Source organism: Bufo bufo, chromosome 3, assembly GCF_905171765.1.
Source record: "Bufo bufo chromosome 3, aBufBuf1.1, whole genome shotgun sequence".
Lineage (NCBI taxonomy): Eukaryota > Metazoa > Chordata > Amphibia > Anura > Bufonidae > Bufo > Bufo bufo.
In genome coordinates, this window is record NC_053391.1 from 662,373,085 (window position 1) to 662,400,257 (window position 27,173).

Consider the following 27,173-nt stretch of genomic DNA (forward strand, 5'->3'; position numbering starts at 1 on the left):
GTTTTATCTCTCTCCTCACTGTTAAGGGGGCGCTGCGGCCTCCAGTCACCTTTAATCTGACATCTGATAATGCGGTGCCTATGAAATCCTATTAATTAACGCATTAAAGGAACGTGTCATCAGAAAAAGACCCGTTGTTGAAATAAAGATGTTATGTTAAACAATTTTTGGATTTTTTATTTTATTTATTATTTCCATTCGTTTTCTGCCACAATCTATATTAAGAAATAATCTCGAGGTCTAATTAGGCTGACACTATTCTGTTGAAATCGCTTCTCAGCAGTCGTCTCATTATCCTCTCAGGCAGGATTACAATAAGATAGTACCTGTGTATAGATAACACAGGATCCACCATTCACAATAAGTGGTCCTTGCTGCCCTCTGCACGGGTCACCCAGCATGCCCACAGCAGTGTCCCAGCGACACGGTCCATAGGAGTCGTCCCCAGAGTGCCAGCACCATGTGGCTGCTGTAAAGCACACAGCTGAGCTGTGACTCGGGTAAGATGGCCGCCCCCATCATCCTGTAGGGACAATTGCACGATAACACTAAGGTTTGATTACGTAAATTAATTTTCCAATTAAAGTGGCAAATAGTCACGGTGCCTCAAAAGGCGCAAAGATACACACGTGTTTACATAGTCCTACCATGCATCACAGACCACTTATGGAGTATGGTCTACAGCGGTGACCTGTAACCTGTGCAGAAGTAGGACTCCTAGCGTGCCCCGGTAGTTTTACCACCTCCTGGATCTACACTGGAGATCATTGGTTCCACTACATAGTCTATGTGAACAGCTGAAAAGATTGAAGACCACTGACCTGACATTGCATGGTCTTCTTCCATGGCTAATACCGTCTAGTTCTTGCTGATTACTTTACGTTATATCTCCCTGGATATTAAGAAACTGTAATGTTTTGTCTCTCTGCCAACACCACTAGGGGGAGCTGTGGAGCTTACTGCATACTCAAAATTATTGTAGAAGCTCTTCCTTGTGATTTCTGCAAATGGTGCCGTATATATGTAGTATTCTGCCTAATACTTGGTTTCCCTTGAAGATAAACCACCCAGAAGTCCAGGGAAGCCCCTCAGAACGGCAGTGTAATGTGTGCTAGGCCATTCCAACTGTGTATGGGGAGACGGCGGTCAGCTGAAATCCATCTCATGAGTATGAAAATTCGGATGCATTTGTGCACCATTTAGTAGACAAAATGCAGTAATCCTCCTACTGTCAACCAGTAACGCAATAGCATTTTAGTGTGTGCCCAACCATGGGAGTAATGAGGAGAACAGCTGCGGTATAGGAATCTATGCTGCTGTCGGGCAGGTCTCGCAGCCACAATACAGATGCCAAAACACTGCCTTCCGTCTATTCCTGTATACACTGCCTTCCGTCTATTCCTGTATACACTGCCTTCCATCTATTCCTGTATACACTGCCTTCCGTCTATTCCTGTATACACTGCCTTCCGTCTATTCCTGTATACACTGCCTTCCATCTATTCCTGTATACACTGCCTTCCGTCTATTCCTGTATACACTGCCTTCCGTCTATTCCTGTATACACTGCCTTCCATCTATTCCTGTATACACTGCCTTCCATCTATTCCTGTATACACTGCCTTCCATCTATTCCTGTATACACTGTCTTACGTCTGTCTATTCTTGTATGCGCTCCTTGCATCTGTCTATTCTTGACTACACCGCCTTGCGCCTGTCTTTTTCTGTATACACCGCCTTACGTCTGTCTATTCTTGTATGCGCTCCTTGCGCCTGTCTTTTCCTGTATACACCGCCTTACGTCTGTCTATTCTTGTATGCGCTCCTTGCGCCTGTCTTTTCCTGTATACACCGCCTTGCGCCTGTCTTTTCCTGTATACACCGCCTTGCGTCTGTCTATTCCGGAATTCACTGCTTTGCGTCTGTCTATTTCTGTATACACCGCCTTGCGTCTTGTCTATTACGGAATACACTACCTTGAATCTGTCTATTCCTGTATGCACTGCTTAACAACTGTTTCTCTGTACACACTTATGTCGCTCTATTTAATACATAGTTGCCAACATTTAAAGTTTTTTTTCTAGGAGCACTTTTGCTTTGAGATGGCATTTTTAGGGTGTTTTTTTATGGGGCAGGTTTTGTTGGGGAGTGGATTGCCATGATGCCTGGATTTACTGGAATGTACTATTTCCTGGATATTCATCTATAAACTACAAGTGAAGTCTCCTCTGATTGCAGACGTTCTCTTTTTCTTTTCTTCTCCATTCTGCCCACACCACCTTGACAACATTTCCTGATGACAGCTCCGTTTGCTTCTAGCCATCTCCAGCCTCTATAGCTGCGCGAATACATTCTACCTCTAAGTAAATTGCAGATCCCAGACCAGGCCCCTTAAAGGGGTTCTGCACTTTGTTTTAACTGGATAGATCATCAGCTTCTGATCGGCGGGGGTCCGACACCCGTGACCCCCGCCGATCAGCTGCAGGGCTAAGCTCCATTCAAGTGAACAGAGCTTAGCCCCCTTTAAATACTTACCTTGACTTGCCTTATGCAGGCCAGACTACTCTTAGGCCCCTTTTCACACGAGTGAGTTTTTCCGCGCGGGTGCAATGCGTGAGTTGAACGCATTGCACCCGCACTGAATCTGGACCCATTCACTTCAATGGGGCTGTGCACATGAGCGGTGATTTTCACGCATCACTTGTGCGTTGTGTGAAAATCGCAGCAAGCTCTATTTTGTGCGTTTTTCACGCAACGCAGACCCCATAGAAGTGAATGGGGCTGCGTGAAAATCGCAAGCAAGTGCGGATGCGGTGCGATTTTCACGCATGGTTGCTAGGTGACGATCAGGATGGGGACCCGATCTTTATTATTTCCCCTTATAACATGGTTAAAAGGGAAAATAATAGCATTCTTAATACAAAATGCTAAGTAAATTAGGGATGGAGGGGTTGAAAAAAAATATATTAAACTCGCCTCATCCACTTGTTCGCGCTGCCCGGCTCGTCGTCTTTCTTCCTCTTTGAGGACCTGGGAGGAAAAGGACCTTTAGTGATGTCACTGCGCTCATCACATGGTCCATCACCTTGGTGATGGACCTTGTGATGAGCGCAGTGATGTCACCAAAGGTCCTTTTCTCCCAGGTCCTCAAAGAAGAAGAAAGAAGACAAGCCGGGCAGCGCGAACAAGTGGATGAGGTGAGTTTAATTATTATTTTTTTTAACCCCTCCATCTCTAATTTACTTAGCATTCTGTATTAAGAATGCTATTATTTTCCCTTTTAACCATGTTATAAGGGGAAATAATAAAATCTACAGAATACCTAACCCAAACCTGAACTTCTGTGAAGAAGTCCAGGTTTGGGTCTGGGTACCACCAAAATGCATTGCACTCGCACGGAAAAAACTGAATAAACACAGAATGTGTCGGCAGATAAGAACCATTTGGCCCATCTAGTCTGCCCAATATACTGAATACTATGGATAGCCCCCGGCCCTATCTTATATGAAGGATGGCCTTATGCCTATCCCATGCATGCTTAAACCCCTTCACTGTATTTGCAGCTACTACTTCTGCAGGAAGGCTATTCCATGCATCCACTACTCTCTCAGTAAAGTAATACTTCCTGATATTACTTTTAAACCTTTGCCCCTCTAATTTAAAACTATATCCTCTTGTAGCAGTTTTTCTTCTTATAAATATTCTCTCCTCTTTTACCTTGTTGATTCCCTTTATGTATTTAGCAGTTTCTATCATATCCCCTCTGTCTCGTCTTTCTTCCAAGCTATACATGTTAAGGTCCTTTAACCTTTCCTGGTAAGTTTTATCCTGCAATCCATGTACTAGTTTAGTAGCTCTTCTCTGAACTCTCTCCAAAGTATCTATATCCTTCTGGAGATATGGTCTCCAGTACTGAGCACAATACTCCCAATGAGGTCTCACTAGTATAGAATAGCGCAACGCAATCGCATACAAAACTCACCCCACTCGCAGGAAAAATCGCACGATTTTCCCGCGACGCACCCGCATCCTATCTGGGCTTCACATGCGACGCCCGTGTGAAAGAGGCCTTAGGCTTTGGGCCCCACCAAATATGACATCCTGACACTGACCAGCCTTGCATGTTAGGTTAATCCAATAAGTAACGACCAATAAAAATAAAAATCACCCCTGTTTTTTAGGACAGTGATCAGGACAAATATTTGCCATTAGAATATAGGCATGGTCCCAGCAAACTTGGGACTGTTGGCAAGTATGTTACTTCTGTGTTCGCTGCATTATGTCTGTCTGTTTATGTATACCGCCCTATATGTATTTCATCATGTTCCTGTTTAGGGCTCATGCACACGACTGTATGTATTTTGCAGTCCACAAAACGCGGATCTGCAAAAAATACGTCCGACGTCCGTGTTGCATTAGTTTTTTTTGTGAATCCGTTGTAACAATGCCTAGCCTTGTCCGCAAAACGGACAAGAATAGGACATGTTCTATCTTTTTTGCTGGGCTACGGAACAGGTGTGCTGTCCACATTTTTTGCGGACCCATTGAAATGAATGGGTCCGCATCCTATCAGCAAAAAAAATATAAAAAACGGACACGGACACGGAAACAAACTATGTTCGTGAGCATGAGCCCTAAGGGTATGTTCAGAAATCTTCTGGCACGGTGACGAAACTGGGACACAAATCTGTGGATTTATCCTAAATTTTGTGGTGGATTTAAAGGGGTCGTGCAAGAATGGGGGGTTTTCGGGGAGTCGATCGCCGCCGCCGCGGCCAGTGATTGAACTGTATGTTTACAGCGAGGGAGTCTTGCAGGCCTGGGTGGAAGTAGGAGCAGGAAAGTCATCTTCCCTTTACAGATCAGGCCCTGCCAAATCCGTCCCCAATTCTTGCACAACCCCTTTAACCCTCTGTGGACCTAAAATCCTCACCGCATGTCAATTCGGATGAGATTTGCCGCTCCTGTAAAATTCTGCAGATGCAAAATCCACAGCGTATCCACCAGGTGTGAACATACCCCTAGTCTTGTAGATACAGTCGAGTTTTTACAGCCGTGTAATCATCCGACCCTTCTTTGTGTCTATGTGCTTTGTGCAGCAAGTCGCCCAAGACCATTCTCTAGGAGCGAGGAGCCACAGCCCGCTCCTCCTGTGGTTTCTGTATTTCTTGGCCTTCCACCTGTCACCCAGGAAGTTCTGAATTCCGCGAAGGTCATCAGCCAGCCTGGCCGTGCTATGTGGGAAGCTCAGCGAGACTGGAAGCCGTGCCGGGATTCTTCAGCCCTACATGGCCGTCCTGAAGAAACGCCTGGTCATGGGGGAATGTCGATGCGTCCAGCGAGGGACTTCCACCTCTTTAAGGGATCAGAATGTTCCTCAAGGCTTGCGGCTCCATTTCAACAGCTTGTAAGGAAAGTTAATGCCGGTCTGTGTAGAATGACTGGCCCTTGAGGGAATAACCTGCTTTAGGAGGAGCATATGACCTGACGTTAGTGTTTGCTTCATTGCTTTTAACATTGGAAAGCTGCTTTACCTCTCACATGATAATGTACTGACGCTATATGATATAATGGCATCATAATCATACATAAAAAAAATATTTACAATTAGGCCAGGTTCCCACTTCAGTTATTTGGTCGGTTATTTCCATCAGTTATTGCGAGCCAAAACCAGTAGTGAAGCCTCCGCAGAGATGAGGTATAATGGAAAGATCTGCATCTGTTCTGTGTTTTTGACCCGCACCTGGTTTTGGCTCACCAAATAACTGAAGTGTGAACTCGGCCGTATATGTGTAGTACTGATATATGATAGTATACACTGCTGATATTATATAAAGGATTGTTCATATTAAATGTGTTATTACCTTGTATAATGGTGCAGTACCTCAATTTAGCCACCAGATGTCGCTGCTGTCTATAGAAGTTAGCTTTGCCAAACGTGTCAGAAGCAACAGTGACCCCTGCAGGTCATTGGTAGAATAGCTCTACAGATTTGCTAGGGCTGCAGCTATCGATTAATCAGGTACTCTAATAAGAAAAAACTAATTAACCGTTTTCTATAAAAACTCATCAGCCCCCCCCCCCCCAGTGCCATCAGCTCCCCCTCCCTTGTGCCATCTGTTCCCCCTCCCTTGTACCATCAGTTCCCCCTCCAGTGCCATTAGTTCCTCCCCCAGTGCCATCAGTTGTTCCCCCCCAGTTCCCCCTCCAATGCAATTAGTTCCCCCTCCAATGCTACCAGTTCCCCCTCCAATGCCACCAGCTCCCCCCAGTGCCACCACTGCCACCAGCTCCCCCCCAATGCCACCAGCTCCCCCCAGTGCCACCACTGCCACCAGCTCCCCCCAATGCCACCAGCTCCTCCCCCAATGCCACCAGCTCCTCCCCAATGCCACCAGCTCCTCCCCCACTGCCATCAGCTCCCCCACTCCCCCGCCTAGCCATCAGTGCCCAGCCGCAGCGCCAGTGAACTAAAATACTTACCTTTCCTGTAGGGGGCGCTGCCGACACTACAGAGATCTTCCATCCTCTTCTTCACGCGCTGCACCGGGGCCTGACGTCACACGGCATCAGGTCATAATACGTGCTTATGTGTCCTGACGAGGTGTGTACATCAGGATCCAGAGCAGCGCTGTGCGGGCAGGCGGGTGACCGCAGAACGTGGGTAATAGCAAGCTCTTCACTCACACTCCATGGTCACATGGCACAACAAACGAATCATCGATGCAAAAAATTTGCATCGAGGATTTTTTAGTGTCGAGTTAATCGATTAATTCCAGTAATCGTTTCAGATTTGCTAATAAATGCTTTTTTTTTTATTTATTTACTTTATAGAGTATCTTTATGGTAAATATATATTTACATTTCTTGTAAATATTATTGTGAATTGCTAACCAAAACACCACTTTTTGACCACCCTCATTTTTTTTAAAAACAAGTCAAAAAATTTGACACGCCCTAATGTGTGGTGCAAACTAAGGCTACTTTCACACTAGCGTTCGGGTGTCCGCTCGTGAGCTCCGTTTGAAGGGGCTCACGAGCGGCCCCGAACGCAGCCGCCCGGCCCTGATGCATTCTCTATCGAGGCGGATCCACTGAGAATGCATCCGCCTGCCAGCGCTCAGCCTCCGCTCCGCTCAGTGAGCGGACACCTGAACGCTGCTTGCAGCGTTCGGGTGTCCGCCTGGCCGTGCGGAGGCGAGCGGATCCGTCCACACTTACAATGGAAGTCAATGGGGACGGATCCGCTTGAAGATGACACTATATGGCTCAATCTTCAAGCGGATCCGTTCCCCATTGACTTTCAATGTAAAGTCTGAACGGATCCGCTCAGGCTACTTTCAGACTTAGAAAATTTTCTAAGTTTTAATGCAGACGCATCCGTTCTGAACGGATGCGAACGTCTGCATTATCGGAGCGGATCCGTCTGATGAAACAGCAGACGGATCCGCTCCGAACGCTAGTGTGAAAGTAGCCTAAAGCGTACAGTCAACATGGTGGCTAAGACTTCATAGCTGTTTGCCAAATAACTGCATGGATATCGTCTGCAGCGTGTGATATGTATATACACGGGTGTCGGTGACGTCAATAAAGTATTATATGGACATCGCATCTAAGTGTTTGTGAGTCCTGCCAGCGGGGGTTAGGTATGGAGTATGATACAGGTAAGTACATTGCGACTGTCTACTGCTGGGGGGCTTTTAAAAATAAGTATCTGATAAGGAGGAATTAAAAAAAGGGGTTATAGATTAGAAAAATATGCCTGTTACCTTTCAGAACTGGTGCCTCATCTGTGCACAGCTTGTGTGTTTGCTATTGTAGCTCAGCCATATTCAAGTCAACGGAGCTGCAGTACCAGATTCAACCTGGGGATAGATGTGGCACTGTTTCTGGAAGAAAGCAACCATGCAATTCCTGGGCAAACCCTATTAGACATTTCACAAATACTGATCTTTATTCCAGCTGATAACCAGAATGGTGAGTTAAGCTCTGGAGTATAATACAGGAGGTAACACAGGATCAGTACAGGATAAGTAATGTAATGTATGTACACAGTGACTCCACCAGCAGAATAGTGAGTGCAGCTCTGGAGTATAATACAGGAGGTAACTCAGGATCAGTACATGATAAGTAATGTAATGTATGTACACAGTGACTGCACCAGCAGAATAGTGAGTGCAGCTCTGGAGTATAATACAGGATATAACTCAGGATCAGTACAGGATAAGTAATGTAATGTATGTACACAGTGACACCACCAGCAGAATAGTGAGTGCAGCTCTGGAGTATAATACAGGATGTAACTCAGGATCAGTACAGGATAAGTAATGTAATGTATGTACACAGTGACACCACCAGCAGAATAGTGAGTGCAGCTGTGGAGTATAATACAGGATGTAACTCCGGATCAGTACAGGATAAGTAATGTAATGTATGTACACAGTGACACCACCAGTAGAATAGTGAGTGCAGCTCTGGAGTATAATGCAGGATGTATCTCAGGATCAGTACAGGATAAGTAATGTAATGTATGTACACAGTGACTGCACCAGCAGAATAGTGAGTGCAGCTCTGGAGTATAATACAGTATGTAACTCAGGATCAGTACAGGATAAGTAATGTAATGTATGTACGCAGTGACTCCACCAGCAGAATAGTGAGTGCAGCTCTGGAGTATAATACAGTATGTAACTCAGGATCAGTACAGGATAAGTAATGTAATGTATGTACACGGTGACTGCACCAGCAGAATAGTGAGTGCAGCTCTGGAGTATAATACAGGATATAACTCAGGATCAGTACAGGATAAGTAATGTATGTACACAGTGACTCTATGAAAAGCCCCTTCCAATAGTGCTGCACATGATTACCAGAGTGTGTACGTTTACCAGGACATATTTGCTAACTCCATCACTGAGGCAGAGGAGGAAGGCAGTGGGAAATTTCAAGAATGTGTTAGCAAAAGGGGTGCCAGGAGTCCAAGGTAGGTAGGTATGTGGGTTATAATGACATGTAATGAGCCAGGTCCCTCTAATCGAGGATATGCAGATAACAGATGTCTCAGACAACTGTTTTAGAGCCCGTGCTGTGATATTTAGTGTCAGGCGGAGGGCAGCATGCCCGCTCTGCAGGACCTCTATGCCCTGTCACCCGATATATGCTAATGACATTTTTGTGATAGGGGGCAGGAGCCGTCTGAGGTCAGGCTCATTGTCTTCATAACTAGCATTGGTGAGTTCACTTCAAAGGCAAGCCAGGGATTTTATGGTGAACTCATTGAGGGTAGTCTCAGGTTGGCAGCGGACGTTTAATTGTCTTTCATAAGGACCGGAATGTAATTATCCACAACATAAGCAGCGGCGGACTGGGAACTTAAAGTGCCCATGGAAAAAATATTAAAAGTGGGCCCGTTTTGTAGTCAGGTCCAAATAAATGGAAGACAGGGCCAGAAATACCATATTGTGGCACATTATACCACCCCAAGAGAGACAAATACCACAGTCCATCACAAAATGCTGCCAGCAGCACAAAATACATCCCCAAAAACTTCCACTGGATGGCCATGAGGAGGTCCACCAGGAAATTTCCCTGTAAGGTCTATGGCCAATCCGCCCCTGGGTGTAGGTGACGGTATTTTCAGCCTTGGTCCATAACTGGATCCTTTAGCATTCCTTCCTAGTTTAAGTAATATTATATAACTCACCAGGACCCTGCTCTGATGGGATAAAAAAACAAAAACAACCAGAATATGAACCGGAGACTAAGGCTACATTTACATGAGCGGCATGCCCGATCCGGCACAAATGCCAGCTGTCAGCCAGACAAAAAGCGTGGCATGCAATCGTTTTTGTCTGGCCCAAACCATGCATTCATGATGGAAAGTTGCAGTATCACCGCCGGACCCCATTATAGTCAGTAGTAGAGATGAACAAAGTTTTGAAGAAAGATTTGGCAATTTCGCCAGATTTCATCAAGAAATTTGATTTGTTCCAAATTAATTTCCCAAAAATCGCCATAAATCAGGTATACCCAGGCCACATGGAGCGGACATGCTGCGGTGAAGAACTGCGTGGCAAATTAGCCCGCAGCTGCCTTTCATTTAATAATGAAGTCCATGCTGTATAGTCCTTCATTGTCAATGGCCGTGCGATACCTTTAATGCACCTTTAAACAGGGGCTGTTGCTGGTATGGGGTTCGGCTGGTTAGGTGGGGGCACAAGATGCATATTATTGCTGTTCTTCCCTGCAATCTCCTGCAGGTTATTTGACAGTAAACACAGAATATTAATCAGCTCTGACATACCCACTTCTCCAACACCGGCGCTCTCCTGCCCTACAGGTGGGAGCCCTTCTTCTGCCGTCTGCTTTTCCTCCTTTTCCACATCGATTAATATCGATGAGAATATGTCATCAGGAACTTCCAGCTTCTCCTCTCTCTGCATCTTGGTGACTTTTCTAGGACATGGAGACTTTAAGGGATGATTTGGAAGAAGTAAAGTCAGCCTAAGCGTACTTTCACACCAGCGGCAGGGGACTCCGGCAGGCTGTTTCGGGGGGTGAACAGCCTGTCGGATCCGACCTGCCGCTAGTTCACGTGTGCCCCCGGACTGCCGCTCTGTCCCCATTGACTATAATGGGGGCGGGGGCGGAGTTTCGACGGCAGCACGGCGAGAGGCAGCCGGACTAAAAGTACTGCATGTCGTACTTTTAGTCCGGCTGCCTCTCGCCATGCGCTGCCGTGCTTCCGCCGGAACTCCGCCCCCGACCCCATTATAGTCAATGGGGACAGAGCGGCAGTCCGGGGGCACACGTGAACTAGCGGCAGGACGGATCCGACAGGCTGTTTACCCACCGGAACAGCCTGCTGGACTCCCCTGCCGCTAGTGTGAAACTAGCCTTAGGGGTGCAGACTGGATGGAATTGGTTGGCACGCTGGCACCAGAGTAATAAAGGCTTCCATCTTATTGGTATTGAATTAAATGTATGGCTGATGTAGAAATAAGTAAATCTAGGAATAAATAAATAAAACTGATGCAGAATAAGTCTCCCTGCACTCTCCCTATGATCTCCCTGCACTCTGCCTATGATCTCCCTGCACTCTCCCTATGATCTCCCTGCAGTCTCCCTATGATCTCCCTGCACTCTCCCTATGATCTCCCTGCACTCTCCCTATGATCTCCCTGCACTCTCCCTATGATCTCCCTGCACTCTCCCTATGATCTCCCTGCACTCTCCCTATGATCTCCCTGTACTCCCCCTACAGTCTCCCTGCAGTCTCCCTATGATCTCCCTGCAGTCTCCCTATGATCTCCCTGCACTCTCCCTATGATCTCCCTGCACTCTCCCTATGATCTCCCTGCACTCTCCCTATGATCTCCCTGCACTCTCCCTGCAGTCTCCCTACTGTCTCCCTCTCCAATATTCTATTAATCATTTTCAGCAACACTGTCCCTAGCGCATGAGCACTTGCCACGTCTCTCCCTATGCTCAGCTCACAGAACAATGGCAAAGACCACTTGGGATGAGGGTTTTATGGGGCTATGACATCACAGGGGAAGGCTATCTGCGGCTTGGCTGGCTGCACGGCATTATTAATGATCTTGCATTCCCGGTCTTGTCTCCTCTACACTTAGTTTTGCTTTGTAACACGTGCAGCCACCATTTTAGGAAAACCTGATTCACTACCATGAAGCGCAAAGAAATTTGGATTAGTTTAGAATTGTCCTAAACTGGGGACCGAATTCCGCTTCAAATGCTTCTCTTTGCTCAACACTAGTCAGTAGGGATCCGTCAGTGATCTGTAGAATCTGGCAATGCCATATATTCGGCCAAATCCAGCAGGCTGATGATCTCTACTGGAACAGCCTGCTGACGATGTGAACGTACCCTAGGCACAGACACCAGGTCATAAACTGGCCATACACAATACATAAATGACAGCTGAACCTGCCAAGCTTGGCAGATTCTACTAAAGATCCAATGGGCCTAGTGACTTTAGTGACCAGATATGAGGCAGAAGAAAGATTGGGCATGTTGGATTGTTTGGGCATGTTAGGTATTTTACCAGATTTTTTTTTTTATGTTCTATCCTTAGGATAGGTCTTCAATATCTGATCGGTTGGGGTCCATCTCTGTTACCCCCACCAATCAGCTCTTTTTCAGTAGCAACACAGCTCCTTCCACTGCAAACAAAGCTACTGAAAGACAGCTGATCAGCGGGAGTGCTGGGCTTTTGACTCCCGACGATCAGATATTGATGACCAATACTAATGATAGGCCATCAGTATAAAAGTCCTGGAAAACCCCTTTAACCAGAACACTGCTCTGTGCTGATGAAGCCCAACAGGCCAAAGAAGATATGTCCATCTAAGGCGATGTTTGCATCTGGGTTGGAGGCTCCGTTCAGAGCGTCCATCTGAGGCTTTGTCATATCTGCCAGAAGATAGTGCAGCATTCCGTGCTAATTATTTTCTGGTAACATGGCTGAACCTGAGTTTAATGTTAACTGTATAGATCTATATGCAGTGAGCTCCCCCTAGTGTTTGCTACAGGCAGGCAGAATCTTATCTTTATGACTGTGAAGGACACCAAGGGATATAGAGCAGAAAAGCTTTGGGAGGAGGAGGCTTTGGAAAACTCAAACCAGTTTTTCTATCTCTTATCACATCACCTTACACACGTAAGACGGGAAATTAACAGTATAATAAATTATTTTGTATATCCAGCCAGGTTTTTCTTTTTTATCACGGGGTCACTTTAAAAAGTAAGAGTGGTTTGTGATTTCATTGTGAAACTTTTCTTCCGGACAGGGTTTACTTTGGTCTCATTAATCCCTTCTGATGAATGGACCTTTTGTGATTAGTTATAATGTTACCTGTCGGTGCCTACTTTAATCCTGGTAATCCTCTGCCAACAAAACATTAGCGCTGCCCAAATTTGCATTGTTCTGAGGTCAAATACATCCGTACAGGACATGCAGCATCCACTTTTAATTGCATTCTAATCATTGCACACACAGGACATGTCATGAATAAGATCTTGTAGACTAGCTGTGATTTAGCCCCTAGTGACAAGTGATTGTCTCTAAAGTCACCTCCAAATGGGGAGGTCTTCTGCTGGAAATGGGACCCATTGTTGTGTCAGAGGTACCTTTGGTGGGTCAGACGACTTTCCTTCTAACGTGGGTTGGTCTTCTGATTGGGCTTTAGGACCTCCTATTTTTTTATCTGCCTGTGAGAAGAACCATAAATTGATCTTATATCACTTGCTCCTGTAGCCCCTCAGCTTGTTCTCTTCACTGATCGTTTTTTTTACCTGAAGGCAATTCAAATGGCATCCCAGGTGCTGTGGTGCCAGCTGGCCGCCACTCGGAAACTCTATACCTCACTTGTGTTGTAGTGTACACTTCCTCTTAGCTTTCACGCTGACAGATGTCCTAATCCCCATGCCTTGCCTGACACCACAGACATTCAGGTCTGCCAAGCCTCATTCATACCTAGTAAATCTCGGGCATCTCCACACATGTACAATTATAGTCCCTTAAAAACGGATTTTCACCCTAAGGTGAAGGGGTATTCCAGGATCGTTATACTGATGGGCTACTCTTAGGCCACTGATAAGTCAATTGTGGGAGTCCAATTAAAGCTGCCTCCGCTGATCATCTGAAGGGCTGCGTCCCTGTCATTGTATACCCAAGGACAGCACTATACGTTTGGTAGGGGCTGTGTCTGGTACTGAAGTTTAGTCCTGTTCACAGGAATGGGACTGAATGCTGTGACCTGCCGCACCAGGCACAATGGGGCTGTGAAGGGGATACAGCGCTAACTGAAGCACCATGTCCCTTTATTAAGCTGATTTTTACAATCAGACAAAGATCAAATTATGATTGCCTATCCTAAAAATAGTTTTAGTCTTGGACAACCCCTTTACAGGAACAGGACTGCAAGAAGTGCAGCCATATTGGCTGTCACTTGGCAATTAAAGGGAGACAAAACTTTTTAAAAAAGCTTGCATAATGGCTGTGCTTCTTTGTACAATTATAACTATGAAGGGACAGGTCTTTTTTTTGGACTTCCCTAATGTCTTTTTCAGCCATATTCCGGTTTCAGCTGCACAGCTAGATGCACTTCTCTCACAACCAGGGGGTGTCTCCCTTCTGTGGAATCTGTCATCACTGTACTGCTGTGACGTCTTTTCCCTTCCTCTGTCCTTGTTTTTTCAGCTCTGGAGATCACAGAACAGATAAGTAGGGTGAAATCACACCTACAGACACACATGACGCTCCTATAATCTTCAGAAGCAGTGTAGAAGCAGTTTCTTTATCAGGCTGAGGACCTCAGCTAGCTCTGACCCCCCCCCCCCCCCCCCCCCACTTCCTCTCAGCCGTCTTCTGTGTCTCTATTACCAGGGACGGATCTTGCCTGACAACAGGCAGTGGACTTCAACTTAGGTGAAAGTGCAACCCGTAAGGGCCAGGTGGATGAAGGCATAAAGATATCCCAGTACTTCTTTGATCTCCTCCTTTCCTTTGATCCTATAATATCTCATATTACAACTGAAAAAGAGAAATATAACAAGAAATCAGTGTGTCTTATAAGCTTGGTGATGTCCTCCCTCCTTCTCCTCACTGTCCTGTGCCTGGCTGTGAGACAACCGGGTGCAGCAGCAGCCTCCTCCTCTGCTCTGCCTGCAGTAGGACAAAAATATTGTGAGACCACACTTCCTTGCCCAACCCCAGTCCCTCAGTGGTTAAACAACCAAACAAAAAATAGATATAATTTTTTTAAATAAATTGATGCTTCGGCCCTAATGAAAAACACAACTTCTCTTCCCAGGATCTCAGTGGCGCAAGAAAATAGTGAATACTAAGATTTGTCAAATATGGGAGGTCACCATTAACACATCTCCTAGGTTGCAGGTGCATTGATAGTCGAGGATTTGTTGACAAGAGACATCAGTAAATTGGTAATTGAGATATTGCCAGGACTTCCTGCTGGGAGAGAGGCAGAGAGAGCTGCTCCATTCATTCCTTCAAGCATTATGTGGTTGGTTAGACACAGAAAACACACTGTGAACATGAATATTTGTTTAAATAAGTATTATTTTATTTTATTACAAAAAAAAGCTTTTATTATAAAAATATATTCCAAAGAGGTTTGGGGAAGACAAGGGGAAGAGAATGTGCACAATAGTAAGTGGAAGCTCCAAACCGCCGATAAGGTTTATACAGATGCAAACACGGCTCACCACAGCACAGAGATCGGCCCACCACCGCGGGCAGCAGGAAATGATTGCATAACACAAAAAGGAGAAATCGCATCAACACGTTGCAGTAGAACAATTGCATATATCTAGCATACATTTCAGCAATACGTTTGGCTTGAGAGGATGACCGCAACAAATCTGCCCACCCCCCCCAACCCACGTAAGCAGCTCTTCATGCTTGCAGGATCTATAAAAAGTCTTCGTAGCTAACACTCGAGATGGGTGAATTTTTGCAGTACTTTATTATTCCTGTCACTAGGATACATTAGGGCAAATAATAAATAAAAATAATATACCCCTTAAAAGGGTTATCCAAGAGTCAGACAGACCTCCCAGAGTGGAGGTCTGTCCCAACCCTCGGTGGAGATCATACTTACCTGTTCCCCGCCACTGGGTGTGGTGTCTGAAGCTCCTGGGCCGGCTCTTCCTCTCCTAAGCTCCCTGAAATCAACATATGTCAACGGGGGTAAGGGGGAACATGGCGGCTAAAGCCAATCACAATCGCCAACTGGTCATGTGACGCAAGGGGAGCAGGTCACTGCTGTAGCCTGTGATTGGCTGCAGTGGTCACGTGTTCAGATGTTGATTTCAGCGCGACAGGGAGAGGAAGAGCCAGCTCGGGAGCGTTAGACACCAAACCCAGCAGCAGGGAACCAGGTAAGTATGTTCTCCACTGCGGGTCGCCCATGCTGGAAGGTCTATCTGACTCTTGGGGTTCACCTTTTCAAATATTTCCTAATTTTAGGTGAAACTGCTACAGGTAGCTTTTAAAAAGCAAATCCCCCAAATGGTATAATGTGGAAACAATCAGCAATAAAACATACACATCTCCATTAAATGAAAATTTTTGAAAGCTGGCCAGGTGGCAACTTGACCCACCAAGGTTCATGTTCTCCTTCACTGTCATATTTGGAAAAAGTGACAACTCCTCTGTATATATATTGTGCACAGAGCACTGGTTGTCACCTGTTTATACCCCCAACCACCACCCTCTTGATTTAAAGTGATAGTTCATTATTTTTTTATTATTTTTTTACAAGGGATCCACATAGGTCACTTTACATACCTTTGTCCTCCATTTGCCATAAACATGTCCCAAATATTTTTATTTTAATTTAGGGGTATTCGTCCCGTTCCAATCCTACCATGGGCAGCAACAACCACGGCAGCATAAGTCGTCAAAACCCCACACCCCAGTCAGTACTCTGCAGCTACGGAGCGCAGTCCGCCTGCCGATTCAGGAACATCCTGAACAATGACATCAGTGAAATGTAATGGGCAACGGCCAAAAACTCCCAACAAGGCCTATACCGACATTAACTCCTCTCAATATACCGCTGTTATGTAAGTCCGAATGACAGTAGTCATCACGGATGATGGGATTCATGCTTCTACAGGTGTTTACACACTAGAAATACCTTCGGTCTTAGAACTAACCCCCTTAGTGCTGCAAATTAAAGAAGTCTTACAAAAATGATATTGCCCCAGTACAGCTGATATATATAATAATGTATATTGTACACAAGGATATGCTGTCTCCATAGAAAGCACCTAAAGTCCAAGGTGGCTTCAAGGATCTTACACGACAAGCAATTGGGCCGTGAAGCGGGCGTCCTGGACGCTGATATCTACATGCACAGTCAATGGTTTTGTTCATTATTGAACATCTGTCTTGTACAATAAAGTTTTGTTGTCGTCATGGCTGTTGCCTAGCAACAGGCGGCCATTGCACATTTACATTTAAAAATACACCTCTTTTCTGACCTTTACAGCTCTGGAAAAAACATGATTCCAAAAAAATATATAAAAAGCTTCCAAAACCAGGAGCCCTGGTAGTGCTGACACATGGTTCTCAATCATACTAGACGACTTCTGAAAGCTGACATCAGGGAGATAGGAGGCTGCGGTGTGTGAAGCGGGGCACGTATTTTTCGCCACGGACACGCCCTCTTTTTCAGGCCCCACCCCCTCACTGCACTTTTGGGAGTTGGGACTGCATCTAATAAGGCAGAATCCCAGCACCAGATTCAGTTACAGTACATGGAGGGCAGCCCTCGGTGCCCAGGAGATTTGACAACTCTTCCAGGGGTTGCGGGAGGTCTCTCATGTATTGTAATAGCTTCCCGGGCGTCCTGGGAGAGTTGGCAAGTATGTTCTCAATATGGCTGCCATTAGGATATGTTACACATGGGGGTTTGCACAAGAGTAACTCAAAGCGTCTTAGGAACCTGTGCAAAATCTGTAAGAGGGCACCCACACTACAATGTGCCATTTATAATAGGTGTCACAGTGGCCTCTGCACCCTATTAGCTACACGCCTTGGGCTTCACTTCAAGCAAAGAGAAGAGATAAGAGAAAAAAAAGCAATGTGGCCATTGCATTGTGTGACTGGCAAATCAATATGGAAAAAGTTTGAAAAAACCGTAGCACTCCAATCTTCAATCCAATCGTATATTTATTAGCACCGAACAGAAGCAACGTTTCGACTCAATATACGATTGGATTGAAGATTGGAGTGCTACGGTTTTTTCAAACTTTTTCGGTAATTGAGGGGTCCCTTGGGCCAGGGCCTGACACCTCGAGCACCGCCACCAAATGATGGACTAACATACGTCAGTAAGTGGTGCTGTCCTTTCTCTATGCTTTCTATTGGCAGATCAATATGTTCATCTCCGTGGGTCACTAGGACACAGGCCCACTGTGGTTGGATACAGTAGATTGTCACTCGCCACTATATATATATATATATATATATAATAGTCTCATTAAACATGCAATTTTGAAAGGATGCCATGTATGGTCACTGTCTAAGGGGTTACCATTTACCATGACAGTCACATGATAAGAGTCTTTCCCCTGTTGGGTGAGAGCGGCAAAAATTCTGACCATGGAAAACATTGAAGTTGATTAGTTGTCTTATTAACCGACATTTTTACTAAAACGTTGTAAAATGTCATCATGTATAACTGTCAACATATCTTAGTTGGGTAACTTCGTAAATACATTACATTACTTATCCTGTACTGATCCTGAGATACATCCTGTATTATACTCCAGAGCTGCACTCACTATTCTGCTGGTGCACTCACTGTACATACATTACATTACTTATCCTGTACTGATCCTGAGTTACATCCTGTATTATACTCCAGAGCTGCACTCACTATTCTGCTGGTGCAGTCACTGTGTACATTACATTACTTATCCTGTACTGATCCTGAGTTACATCTGTATTATACTCCAGAGCTGCACTCACTTTTCTGCTGGTGGAGTCACTGTGTACATACATTACTTATCCTGTACTGATCCTGAGTTACATCCTGTATTATACTCCAGAGCTGCACTCACTATTCTGCTGGTGCAGTCACTGTGTACATACATTACTTATCCTGTACTGATCCCAAGTTACATCCTGTATTATACTCCAGAGCTGCACTCACTATTCTGCTGGTGGAGTCACTGTGTACATACATTGCATTACTTATCCTGTACTGATCCTGAGTTACATCCTGTATTATACTCCAGAGCTGCACTCACTATTCTGCTGGTGGAGTCACTGTGAAAATACATTACATTACTTATCATGTACTGATCCTGAGTTACATCCTGTATTATACTCCAGAGCTGCACTCACTATTCTGCTGATGCAGTCACTGTTTACATACATTACATTACTTATCATGTACTGATCCTGAGTTACATCCTGTATTATACTCCAGAGCTGCACTCACTATTCTGCTGGTGGTGTCACTGTGTACATACATTACATTACTTATCATGTACTGATCCTGAGCTACATTCTGTATTATACTCCAGAGCTGCACTCACTATTCTGCTGGTGGTGTCACTGTGTACATACATTACATTACGTATCCTGTACTGATCCTGAGTTACATCCTGTATTATACCCCAGAGCTGCACTCACTATTCTACTGGTGGAGTCACTGTTTACATACATTACTACTTATCCTGTACTGATCCTGAGTTACATTCTGTATTATACTCCAGAGCTGTGCTCACTATTCTGCTGGTGCAGTCACTGTGTACATACATTACATTACTTATCCTGTACTGATCCTGAGTTTTACAGCAAGACACGGAGGCTTCGTATTGCTTTCTCCTTCTTTACTGAACCACCAATAGCAGCAAAGAGATAAAATTTACATATAAGGAACCATAGCAACCAAGGTCCCTCCCCACTGGCCCCTATAATAGGCCGCTCTTCCTCTGTGACTTCCTCTTTCTTTGCTGCTGCCACCAAGTTAAGTACATCTTCTTCTTTGCTTATGTCATTGATGTTTGGTGTTTATTGTGCGCTGTGTAACCCAGGGTGACTAACCCTGCTTGCCTGCAGCGCCCCTATTTGTTGTTTTTTGCGCCTGCCTCTGATTGGGGCGGCTACCCTTGTCCCCTGCGCTTATCACCGCGCTAGCTGCTTCCAGGGACGCTTTCCCACATCTGCCCTTTTCTCTTTCCTTCCCAGGGAGAGTTCGCTACCCTACTCAATTAATTCTTACCCTTTTGGACCATCCGGCATGTTAGCGCGGCTCCCGGTCCTCGGTGGGCGGGTCCTCTGTCCCCTTGTACCGCCGTACCATCCCTGACGCTCCCGGAGCGGTGGGGCCGCGAGATCTCGGCGGCCATCTTGGGATTGGCGGCCGCGATTCGCGGGCTTTTGGGGGCGGAGCTACAGCACTTCCTGCTTCCTCCAGACATTCGGCCACTATACACGGCTCGGTCGGCGGCTCCTGCTCCCCTGCTCTGACACTGCAGCGCTTCTCTCAGGTGACCTCTTCCCACCCTCTAGGTCTAATATTAGTGCGGTGTGCAGTTCAATCTGACCAGTTTAGGGATGTCATCAACTACTCCCCCTCAGACGGCCAGTAGGCCCCCCTCCCCCTCTGAGGGATGACTCTCCACTGAGGTGGATGCACAGGCGCTGGCCCTGCAGCGCTCTGTATCGGATGCGATCATGGCAGCCATGGGCTCCATGTCATCCATTCTCTCACAGACCATTTCCCAGGCTCTGTCTGTACCACCTCCCACTGTACCTTTGCAGGACCCCATTGCCACACTGCAGCCTACCTCTAATCACCCTCCTGCGACACAGGAGCTTGTGACTGGTGCGCATCTTGCCACCCCAGAGACCGTGCTTAGCTCACGGAAAAGGGCCTATTCCCGCCAGGCAGAACGGGCGCGGACATGGAAATGCGCGAGAGCGCAATTACCGGAACTGTCTGACTCTGACAGAGCTTCAGACGAGGAGGCATTTGCAGACATGGATTACGGGGCAGAGGAGGATGTCACCCCCCCAATTCAGGGCCCCTCTACTTCCGCTACGGCGGCCTCCTCTGCCAAGGAGGTGGCGTCCTCTAGTTATGCTAACCGTTCTGAGGTCGTGTTAGATGACTCAGGAGAACCTATGTTCGACCCTGAGTCCTTACATCACCCGCGTTCGGCGGAATGGCTCCCCTCTCCCCATGTGGGGGCTTACTTAGAGCATTGGGTCCGTCACTCGCTTACCCGCGAGTCACGTAATAAGCTCAGGGCAGAGTGTCCCAGACCAGTAGTACCCAATAAGGTGTGTGACACCCCAATAGTAGACCCCAAGATGGCGCAATTTCTGGCCAAGACTGGCTGGAACTCAAAGAAGGGCCTGGATTCAGCTCTCCACAGCTGCCAGGACAAAATTTTAGATGTCCTTGGTCCACTGACCAAGATCTTGGAGATGGCCGAGACGGCTAGGAATGAGGGATCCCAAATAGACCCCGAGGAATTACGGGGCTGGACCCAGCGGGCCATTTGCCTTACCGGTAACGCCAATACGGCAGTGGCGATTGAGAGACGCAAGTCAATCTTATTCAAGATAGACCCGAAGCTAGCTAATCTAGCGCTCACTGAAGCGGGAAAGGAAGCCCAGGGCCTCCTTTTCGGCGAGTCTTTCATTAAGGACATGAGTCGTTTTGTGGGCACCTTTACTGCGCTTGACAAGGCCCAGAGCTCGATGCGCAGAGTATTCCAGGGTCGGGTCTCTCATCGGGCCGGCAGTGGTAGGGGCCGCCTGTCCGGCCGTTCTAGTTTCCAGGCCCGTGGAGCAAATAGAGGCTTTGGTGGACATCGTCCATCCTTCCAGGAGCAACGTAACCCGTCTCCTTTCTTCGCCTCCAGAGGAAATCAGTGGCGTTCTCGTTCCTTCCGGGGCAACCCCAACCATCGCAGACCCTTGGGTAAGTGCTCCCCTGACCGGGGATTCTATGGGGCCTTGTGTAGGGGGCAGACTCCAGCGTTTTTCCCACGCTTGGAGTATCATTACCTCAGACCCGTGGGTCCTCACCACGGTCAAGGGATTTCACATAGAGCTCACGGGGTCTCCCTACCTTGTTCCCTCCCCGCCACTTGTCCCCCTGTCTCACCCAGATTGCGCTCTTGTCGACGCGGAGTTGTGCTCCCTCAGACAGAAGCGGGCGATCGAACGAGCGTCCCCATCACGAGGGGCTGTGATCAGCAATATCTTCCTTGTCCAGAAGAAGGGTGGACAGATGAGGCCAGTTATCAATCTGCGCGCGCTGAATGCGGTAGTTCGCTACCGGCATTTAAAAATGGAGGGGATCCATCTTCTTCGGGATTTGTTAGTTCCTGGGGACTGGATGGTAAAGCTGGACCTGAAGGATGCCTACCTGACGGTCCCAGTGGCCACTCACTCCAGGGACCTGCTCCAGTTCAGGTGGAACGGCGAGGTCTGGAGGTTCACCTGTCTGCCATTCGGACTGTCTTCAGCTCCTTGGTGTTTCACCAAGTTGCTGCGTCCAGTCGTGTCATGGTTGAGGATTCGAGGCGTCCGCCTTATCATTTACCTGGACGACATCCTTCTGATGCACGAATCCAGGGTGGGATTACTGGAACATCTCCAGTGGACATCGGATTTGCTTTCAGATCTCGGATTCCTCCTCAACATAGAGAAGTCCTGCCTCATCCCGGCTCAGAGGATGGAATTCTTAGGATTCACGGTGGATTCTCTCTCAGAGTCCCTCAGTCTGCCGACGGCAAAGTTGCGGGCGATCCGCAAAGAATTGACATGCACTCCTCATACCACATCTCTCATTGCGTCATCTGGCCCGCTTCATCGGTCTATTAGCCTCGTCCATCCAGGCGGTATTTCCAGCCCCGTTGCATTACCGTGCGCTCCAGCGACTGAAGATCGCCCATCTTCGGACCGGTGCATCCTTTGCGGACGCGGTGGTGCTGGACTCGGAGGCCCGAGAGGAGTTGAGTTGGTGGACCGCCAATCTGGAGGCGTGGAACGGCAGAGCGATTTTCGGCTCCCTGCCAGAGTTGACCATAGAATCGGATGCGAGCCTCCAGGGTTGGGGTGCCCATTGCAATGGTGTTTCCACGGGGGGCCCCTGGTCAGCGGAGGAGTCCCTCCTGCACATCAATGCGTTGGAGCTCCTGGCGGGATCTTTTGCGGTGAAGAGTTTTTCCAACGGGATCGCCAACGCATGCATCAAGTTACGTATGGACAATATATCAGCAGTCCAGTATGTCAACCGTTTGGGGGGCACTCGCTCAGCGACGTTGGCTCGTTTGGCCAAAGACTTTTGGACATTTTGCCTATCCAGAGACATCATGGTCCAGGCGGAGTACTTACCGGGGCTGAACAACGTTCAGGCAGATTGGAACTCGCGCTACCTATCGGATGGCAGCGATTGGCAGTTGGATCCTCTGGTCTTCTCAGCAATTTCGGAATTGTGGGGTCCGATGACTATCGACCTGTTCGCTTCACGGCTAACCAGACAGCTCACCCGGTTCTACAGCTGGCGTCCGGACCCGGAAGCATTAGCAGTGGATGCGTTCCTCCAGGATTGGTCGGTATCCCGCCTGTACGCGTTTCCCCCATTCTCGATGATTCCGAGGACACTCTTGCAGGTGATTCGTCAGCAGGCGGACCTAGTTCTGGTGGTACCGTTCTGGGGGTCTCAGGTCTGGTTCCCCTCGTTGCTGGGGATTCTAGTGGAGATTCCTGTACTTCTCCCGACCCGATCGGATCTCCTCCGCAACCCTCTGGGTCTACAATATCCCCTTCTACTCGACGGATCCCTGCGGCTGCTGGCATGCCGGATCTCCGGACACCTGGATCGTTCGAGGGAGTTTCGGCAGCAACTCGACAGCTATTGGACAGTGCATGGGCTCCCGGCACTAGGAAGTCGTACCGGGCAGCCTGGAGAACTTGGGCTAACTGGTGCGTGGAACGGGACTTGGATCCCGTTTCGGCACCTGTTACCCACCTGCTAGATTTTCTCACCTCTCTCTTCGAGGCGGGGAAGGCATATCGGACCATTAACCTCTTTAGGTCCGCTATTTCTTCTACCCATACGGGCTTCGAGGGCGTCGCGGCTGGCCAACATCCGTCGGTTTCTCGCCTTTTAAGGGGGGCTCGTTTATCTCGCCCCCCGCGTCGTTTTTCCACAACATGGGACGTGTCCCTGGTCCTTACCTTCTTGACCTCCTGGCCCGGGAACTCTGACCTCACAATTAGGCAATTGTCAGCTAAATTGTTGGCGTTATTTGGCCTTATTTCGTGCAAGAGGGTCTCGGATGTGAGGGCTCTTGATCACGACGCGCGTTCCTTTACCCCGGAGGGGGTTACTTTCAACATCTCGCGTCGCACGAAGACCAGCATACGTTTCGTGTCCTACCCCAGTTTTCCTGACTCTCCGATCTTATGTCCAGTGGCGTGCCTTAAAGAATACGAGTCCAGGACGCTGGCGCATCGGTCTCCGGCCAGTTCTCAGCTGTTCATTTCTATTCGTCATCCTTTTGGACCGGTTTCTAGCCCCACGTTAGCACGCTGGCTTAAATGGGTTATGTCATTAGCGGGTGTGGACACGTCTGTCTTCACGGCCCATTCTGCGCGTGGGGCCTCTGCCACCGCCTTGGCGGTTTCGGGTGCCAGATTAGAGGATGTTATGCGTCTGGCTGATTGGTCCAATGTTGCCACGTTCAGGGAGTTCTATTTCCGCCCTCCATCTAATTTATTTGCTTCGATCATTGACGGGCTTTGAACTTGCAATACGAAGCCTCCGTGTCTTGCTGTAAAACTTAATGATTTTCCTATTTCATGACGTAAAGTCATAGTTTTATTAAAGACACGGAGGCGAGTATTGCCCACCCTTTTCCCTCCCTTGGGGTTTTTTCTCGCGTTTTTTTGTTACAGGGGTCATGTATCATTGCCCCTATGTATTATTAACCTTTATGTTATTGTGTTTAGGTTTTTATTGTCCTATTGTTATTGCATTGACATTGTATTTTATGTTATTTATTACAATTCTTATTGTGTTCGGTCACTTGTCACCTGTTTTTCCAGTGGCGAAGGTGGCGTCTGGACATTCTGCCTTGAGAGTTTGTTTCACCTAGGCCTATGGTCTGTTTTATTTTCCAGGATGAAGTCTTTCCGTTACAGGATGCCGTGTTTTCCGGAGGATATGTTCTACAGTTTAGCCTGGTTGTCTAGTTGATTACGCTTCTGGGCGTTGGACTGTCTGTTCCAGTTAAAGTTTGGAGTCATCGTTGGGATGTTCGTGATGTCGGTTCAGTTCGGAGTTATCGTTGGGATGTTCGGGATGTCAGCACCAGATGTTCAAAGAAAGAGGAAGTCACAGAGGAAGAGCGGCCTATTATAGGGGCCAGTGGGGAGGGACCTTGGTTGCTATGGTTCCTTATATGTAAATTTTTTCTCTTTGCTGCTATTGGTGGTTCAGTAAAGAAGGAGAAAGCAATACTCGCCTCCGTGTCTTTAATAAAACTATGACTTTACGTCATGAAAAAGGAAAATCATTAAGTTACATTCTGTATTATACTCCAGAGCTGTGCTCACTATTCTGCTGGTGCAGTCACTGTCTACATACATTACATTACTTATCCTGTACTGATCCTGAGTTAAATCCTGTATTATACTCCCGAGCTGCACTCACTATTCTGCTGGTAGAGTCACTGTGTACATACATTACATTACTCATCCTGTACTGATCCTGGGTTATATCCTGTATTATACTCCAGAGCTGCACTCAATAGTCTGCTGGTGCAGTCACTGTGTACATACATTACTTGAATAACAGTCTATATCAGGGATCAGCAACCTCTGGCACTCCAGCTGTAATAAAACTACAACTCCCAGCATGCAAACTTATTTGGCCACTCTCAGATCTCCCATAGAAGTGAGTGTATCATGCTGGGAGTTGTAGTTTCACCCAACTTGGAGTGCCAGAGGTTGCTGACTCCAAGCCTATATTATACTCCAGAGCTGCACTCACTATTCTGCTGGTGGAGTCACTGTTTACATACTGTACATCACATTACTTATCCAGTACTGATCCTGAGTTATATCCTGTATTATATTCCAGAGCTGCACTCACTATTCTGCTGGTGATGTCACTATGTACATACATTACATTACTTATCCTGTACTGATCCTGAGTTATATCCTGTATTATATTCCAGAGCTGAACTCACTATTCTGCTGGTGATGTCACTATGTACATACATTGCATTACTTATCCTGTACTGATCCTGAGTTATATCCTGTATTATATTCCAGAGCTGCACTCACTATTCTGCTGGTGATGTCACTATGTACATACATTACATTGTCCTGAGATAAAGTCTGTATTAAACTCCGGAGTTGCACCGAAAATTCTGCTGGTTGACACAGGCTACAAGCTTGTTGTCAGAAGCATTCAAGCTGAGCTCTTGTAACGTACAGGGCAAGGATTAGCAACCTTCGGCACTCCAGCTGCTGTGAAACTACAACTCCCAGCTTGCACATTTTGGTTGTTCTTGTAACTCCCGTAGAAGTAAAAGGAGGATTCTGGGAGTTGTAGTTTCAGAACATCTGGAGTGCCAGAGGTTGCTGATCCCTGGTATAGGGACAATCAGCTGTCTGTATAGTGCAAGCACTGGACAGACATTGATCCAGCAAAGAATGCTGCAAGATTTTCAAGTCTCAAGCTTGCAGAATTTTAAATGCAGCTCTGGAGTATAATACAGCTGACGGAATCAGTACAAAAATGGTGATGTAATGCATTTACAAAGTTACTCAACTTTATATGTAGTTTAATTCTATGTGAACTGTAACCTAGTGCCCGAAGGCAGACATAGCCTTTAAGGTTTTTAATGACCTGAAGTCAATTTTGATGGCATACATGTAAACCCGCCCAATTATTACCTTCCCATTGATAATGTCATGATGAAAGAAGAACCACGTCTCTGGATACCAGAATCTGTATACAACATTTGGACTGGGCTGTTTTATTGTGCTGTCTTCTTGTGAATCAGGTTGTGCACTATGTTTTTGCCTTTTATGTTCTTATCGCATCTTCGTATACAATATAAATTAGGAATTTTAAAAAAGTACAATATGTGCATATTATAAATAATGTGACCTACCACAAGACACATGGAGATATTGCATCGTAGCCACGAACTTTAAGACTTATGACCAAGGTTGCTCATTGGAAACTTGAAATGTTCCTCTTGGTTCCTCATGGTATTATTGGGGAAGAGTGTAAAATACCATGCAATTATCTATATGGTGGGAGAGTCGTTCCATACTCAGTCAAAGAGTCTCCAACATATCAAGAAAATCTTACAGTATCCAAAGGTATTAACAATCTGCAGGAAAAATAACCCAGAGAGGTCCTAGGTATGGATTTTTTTCTCAGTTGTCCAAAATATATCTAAAAAATATTATAAGTCCATGTGGTTAAGAAGCCATTGGAAGCAGTTCCGAGTCCTAACAAGCCTTCAAATGAGCACCTCCATCGAGCTGTCAGGCTCTGAAAGATCTGTCTTGTAGTTTGGAGTGCTAGATCTATGTTTAGGTTCTAGAGTCTTGCCAAGGACAGGGGAATGTT

At 46.7% G+C, this 27,173-nt stretch overlaps 1 protein-coding gene and 1 long non-coding RNA gene across 4 annotated transcripts in view; both read right to left on the reverse strand.

The window, feature by feature from the left end:
• Positions 1 to 16,292: 16,292 nt before the first annotated feature.
• Positions 16,293 to 18,350, reverse strand: LOC120996425. Its single transcript, XR_005777775.1, has 2 exons — positions 17,800 to 18,350; positions 16,293 to 17,700 (listed from the first exon to the last, which is right to left on the reverse strand). It is a non-coding gene; the product is annotated as an uncharacterized LOC120996425 (long non-coding RNA).
• A 7,457-nt stretch (positions 18,351 to 25,807) lies between these two features.
• AMOTL1 (angiomotin like 1) overlaps positions 25,808 to 27,173 on the reverse strand; it is a 107,606-nt gene continuing 106,240 nt past the window's right edge. For all 3 annotated transcript variants that reach the window (XM_040426320.1, XM_040426322.1, XM_040426323.1), the window contains one exon: positions 25,808 to 27,173. In XM_040426320.1, coding sequence (XP_040282254.1) covers positions 27,064 to 27,173 — 110 coding nt within the window. In that variant the 3' untranslated portion in view covers positions 25,808 to 27,063.